The sequence below is a fragment of the Lottia gigantea genome, assembly GCF_000327385.1.
Source record: "Lottia gigantea unplaced genomic scaffold LOTGIsca_63, whole genome shotgun sequence".
NCBI classification, from domain to species: domain Eukaryota; kingdom Metazoa; phylum Mollusca; class Gastropoda; family Lottiidae; genus Lottia; species Lottia gigantea.
In genome coordinates this window covers 572,440-577,595 of record NW_008710145.1, presented here as the reverse complement: position 1 = coordinate 577,595, position 5,156 = coordinate 572,440, and the positions used below count along the sequence as shown (strand labels likewise).

Below are 5,156 nucleotides of genomic sequence, written 5' to 3'. Positions count from 1 at the left end.
AACTGAAATACATTCTTACCCCGGTGCCCAAATCCATCACATACAGTCAATTTTGGAATCATATGACCATGATCCCAAACCTACTACCATTATTCTTCATGTAGGCCTCAGCAACCGTGATCAACTACCAAAGACCTCCTTTAACCAAGCCCAGAAATTAATAGCCACAGCCAACAAAACCTTCCCAAACTCCAAGATCCTCTTCACATGTATACCCATTTCAAATAAAATCTCGAAGAAAGCACAACAGAACCTCAGCACTCTCAACAACATGATGATGGAGTCCAGTATCAACATCAACAATGTTACCACCCTACGAAGAAGAATTCGAACCAGTTGATAATCTTCATTGGTCTCCAGAAACAGCAAACAGCATTTATTTGTTTTGGATACACCAGCTTCAAGCGTCGAGTAAGTCTTTAAACTAATTACTGGGGATAAAAATACTGAGAGGCCACCGCTAGGCCAAACTGTAGTTAACTTGAGCCGCAAAATTCTCACACCCCTTCAGCATTCAATCTTAGACCGTGGACTTAAATTTATTCCCACACCAAAGATAGCTAACTTGAATTATCTCCGACCATCCATTGAACGATTTCGACGAAATCTTAGCTGCACATACCCCACGTGGTGCTAGAACCATCAAAGACGACAAACCAGCTACCAGCAGGACGGAGAACAGTAAATGCTGAATTAAAAAATTTTGTGTGTAAAATTTGCTATTGATCTACCTGCTTAATCTGAATTTCAAGTAGTTTTTGGTTAAGGTCATTGCTTTGGTTAGTTGAAACCTTCAGAATAAGTAGGTCACATATTTATCTGCAATTTGGAGTTTACTTTACTTAAATATGCGTACACCATGTTTCATACACTAACCAAAAGTATAGCGATTTCAAAAAATTGGTCCAAACATCCAGATAAAATAAGGGACACATTCTCTAGATTTTTCTCTATTCATTTTATTTCATTCGTCATAAAAATCACATAAAATCTGTAGTTGTGTCCATGAACAAATTTTGAAGCATTTTATCTAAGTCAAGGGCAATAACTCATCGAAAAATCATCGAGTTCAAACTTGTCCAAGATCTCATCAATATAAATGATCACACCAAATTTCATTAAAATCAGTTGAAAACTGTAGTCTCAATTGTGTTCGCCAACAAATTTTGACGCGTTTTTCCTAAGTCAAGGGCAATAACTCAAAAACCGTTCATCGAAAGATTGTCAACACCGAACTTGTCTAAAATATCATCAATATAAATGATCACAGTTGAAAACTTGTAGTCTCTATTGTGTTATAAGCAATGAATCATCATATTAAATTAAATTTAACCTGTCTTGGTTGCATTTCCAAATTTGGTATCTGACCATTAACTCACGGAATAATTACCTGGTATTTTTTTATCCATGTAGCTAACATTCTGAAATAAATCAAAAAAATAAAATTTTGATAAAACATATTGGAGTGTAAAGAGAAAGTGCATCGATTTGCTAGGAAATTCATCGGTGCTAAAAAATGTTGCAAGCAGTCTATTGGTACTAAATAACTCAGTGCAATGTGTATAAGAATTAATAATTTTGCCAATTTCTAGTACACATGTTATGAAACATGCATTATGCTCCCCAACTACAACAACCACTGGCAAGAAGCCAGACATAGAAACACTAATCGTCAACCAAACCAATATCACGTACCCTACAACGGCCCTGTCTTCCATCGACCTCTACCACCTACCAATTGCCGACCACCAACCAACCCATCCAGCTATATACCACCTACCTACAACACAGCCTACCAATCAAGAGGTAACTATCGACCTGACCAACAACAGAAACGACTACCAGCCCACCGACGCCAACCAGTCCCCACTCATAAGGAGGAAGAACCCTTTGTGAAGGTGTTCTTCCAAGTTTTGCAGTGTCTCCATCATTTGACAGTCCTTACCCTTCAACAGCAAGGCCAAGCAACGTTTACCTTCAAACGCAAAGTCTCTGAGTTGGATAGTTTTATGCGTCCAGCAATGAAAACATCAGCTGTTGATGCGAATATTAGATCCCTCAATCGGACATGGCTCTCTAAGGTTACGCAGGTCCTGATCGACTATTACCAAACCACACTTCAAGAGAAGCTGACCACCATTCGTACCAAGTCTTTATCATCACCTGCCGTCGACCGCATCGTTTCTCATGCCCTGTCCTGGGCCCGTCGCTCCTATGGGAAACGTCTCACTCAAGCTGTAATCACCAAATTCTACCAAACAATCAACTAAACAATAACCAGAGTAACCATATCTCTACCAACTGAAATGGACACTACACCTGCACCATCTAGAGCCACCACGTTGCTTAACCAAACCCCTAAACGAGCCCGAAGTTCACCTACTCCTAGTCCAGCAGACATAGGTAAACGCTCTCGTAGAGAGGGCACCCCCCTTCTCTTTTCACTTTCAGACTCGTCTTCCGCTTCCACACCATCTGAATCTTCACCACGTGATCCAGGATCCGCCATCCTTTCTTCCCTCTGTGCGTTTTTGGACCAGCAAACCACCCCTCAGTCTCCATCCAAGTCGAGACGTGTATCCAGACTTTCCCCCCACGAACCAAATCCCAGTCCGTTCCCAATGCTACAATTCTAACAACTACCAAACCAGTACCAATCACACCGTCGACGACCATTATATCCGCTACCAAACCGTATTATCACCAAACCAAGGACAAATCATTATGGAAGCTACCTGCTCTAAAGAAATCTACCTTAATAATTGGATCATCTACACCTGAATCGAATTACCAAAACCAGTTCAGACACTGAAATACATTCTTACCCCGGTGCCCAAATCCATCACATACAGTCAATTTTGGAATCATATGACCATGATCCCAAACCTACTACCATTATTCTTCATGTAGGCCTCAGCAACCGTGATCAACTACCAAAGACCTCCTTTAACCAAGCCCAGAAATTAATAGCCACAGCCAACAAAACCTTCCCAAACTCCAAGATCCTCTTCACATGTATACCCATTTCAAATAAAATCTCGAAGAAAGCACAACAGAACCTCAGCACTCTCAACAACATGATGATGATGGAGTCCAGTATCAACATCAACAATGTTACCACCCTACGAAGAAGAATTCGAACCAGTTGATAATCTTCATTGGTCTCCAGAAACAGCAAACAGCATTTATTTGTTTTGGATACACCAGCTTCAAGCGTCGAGTAAGTCTTTAAACTAATTACTGGGGATAAAAATACTGAGAGGCCACCGCTAGGCCAAACTGTAGTTAACTTGAGCCGCAAAATTCTCACACCCCTTCAGCATTCAATCTTAGACCGTGGACTTAAATTTATTCCCACACCAAAGATAGCTAACTTGAATTATCTCCGACCATCCATTGAACGATTTCAACGAAATCTTAGCTGCACATATTTTTTTCGAACCACCCCCCCCCCCCCACGTGGTGCTAGAACAATGTTTATTCCTAAATCCACGTGGACACCCTCTCAGGCCGCCATCCATCCTGAAATATTGAAAGCATTTGCGAGTATGAATAGCCAAACAGTGAACCTTTCCATAACACACGAAAAGCCTAATCTCACACGAGTGGAACGTGAAGCGTCAAACTTACTTAAGAAAGACGATAGCATTGTTATTAAAAAGAGTGACAAAGGTTCATGCTGTGTCATTCTGAATAGGGAGGATTACGTTTCAGAAGCAGAGAATCAACTGAATAATCCTAAACATTATGCCATTTTACCGAAACCAATTTTCAAAGAAACTGCTAACATGCTTAACAATATTCTTGCCGATTTAGTCAAAACTAGTTATCTCAAACAGAAACAATATGACTATCTGTCTGCCAAACCTGATTGTCGCGAGAGACATTTGTACACTTTGCCTAAAATCAATAAGAATCCAACCAAGGAGTGGTTTATCTCGAATAAAATCCCTTAAGGCCGCCCGATTATATCTGACTGTGGTAGTGAGTCATATGCAGTGTCAGAATACATTGATCATTTCTTACTACCTCTAGCATGTCAACACCGCGCCTACCTTAAAGACACAAACGATTTTGTCAATAAAATAAAAAATATTCGAGTTCCCTCTAATGCTATTTTAATTTCTATCGACGTTTCTTCTATGTATATCAATATCGATAACACTACTGGTCTAACGGCAGTTCGTAAAGCTTTTAATAGAAACCCAGATCCAAACAGAACCGACGATGCAATTCTACAGCTTTTAGAGATTTGTCTTATTCGAAGCAATTTCACATTTAATGTGTACTAGGGCTTACACAAGACTGACTGGAATGTAGCACTTCACGTTGTGTATTTTAAATAACTTTATTACAGTGATTTACATAGAGGAAAAGATGGTTACAACCTCATGCCACGTTGTTGACTATATGACGACATGCTAGGAAGTGTCGAAAGCGTGGCTTTGGTACAAGTTCGTTTATTGTAGTCTGCGTTGGGGACATCTTCGTGTTGTTGTTAATACATTATATTAGTCCGAGACACCGAACTTTAATTGTCACTTTCTGAAGATTCCAAAAATTTGGAGCGGGGGCGAATGGCAAGTCTCTTGCTACATCTCAAGGGAACAGTCTCTACTTGTGGAACAGAAGAGTTTGTGTCCGTAAAGAATTCCTTTGGTTCTGAAAGAGATACTTCTAAAGGATAAAGTAGGTGAATAGAGCGATTGGTAACACCATGTTTAGTCTGGATTGACGCAGCACGAACAAAACCATCAGTTCCATGGATTAAGTCCTTCACAAGAGCAAGTTTCCATAAACTTCGGGGTCGATCTTTATCATGCACCAATACCACATCCCCAATCTTTATGAGATTTGTTCTGGCTTCAGTCTTCTTTGATTGGTAGGTGTGCCTCTCTCTTAAAGTCGACAGATACTCAGATTTAAAGCGATTGACAAAATGGTGAAACACTGCTGCTCGATGTCGCATCGCCTTGTTCAAACCATCATGAAGTCGGTAATCTTCGTCTACTTCAACATCAGGATCAATACCCGGATGAGGTAATGCGGTAATATCATAACCGTATAACAGTTTTGATGGAGTAATTGGTTCAGGATCTTCAACACTCGTTGATACGTATGTGAGTGGTCTGTCGTTCACAACGGACTGTACCTCT

The 5,156-nt window shown here is 40.3% G+C and overlaps 1 protein-coding gene across 1 annotated transcript in view; it reads right to left on the bottom strand.

The window, feature by feature from the left end:
• The window catches only part of LOTGIDRAFT_167018 (hypothetical protein), a gene marked incomplete at both ends in the record, with an annotated part of 4,800 nt that extends 2,291 nt beyond the window's left edge, over positions 1-2,509 (bottom strand). Inside the window, 4 exons of the mRNA XM_009064489.1 lie at positions 623-688; positions 1,391-1,421; positions 2,164-2,266; positions 2,320-2,509. Coding sequence (XP_009062737.1) covers positions 623-688; positions 1,391-1,421; positions 2,164-2,266; positions 2,320-2,509 — 390 coding nt within the window. The remainder of the gene's footprint in view (positions 1-622; positions 689-1,390; positions 1,422-2,163; positions 2,267-2,319) is intronic.
• Positions 2,510-5,156: the final 2,647 nt, after the last annotated feature.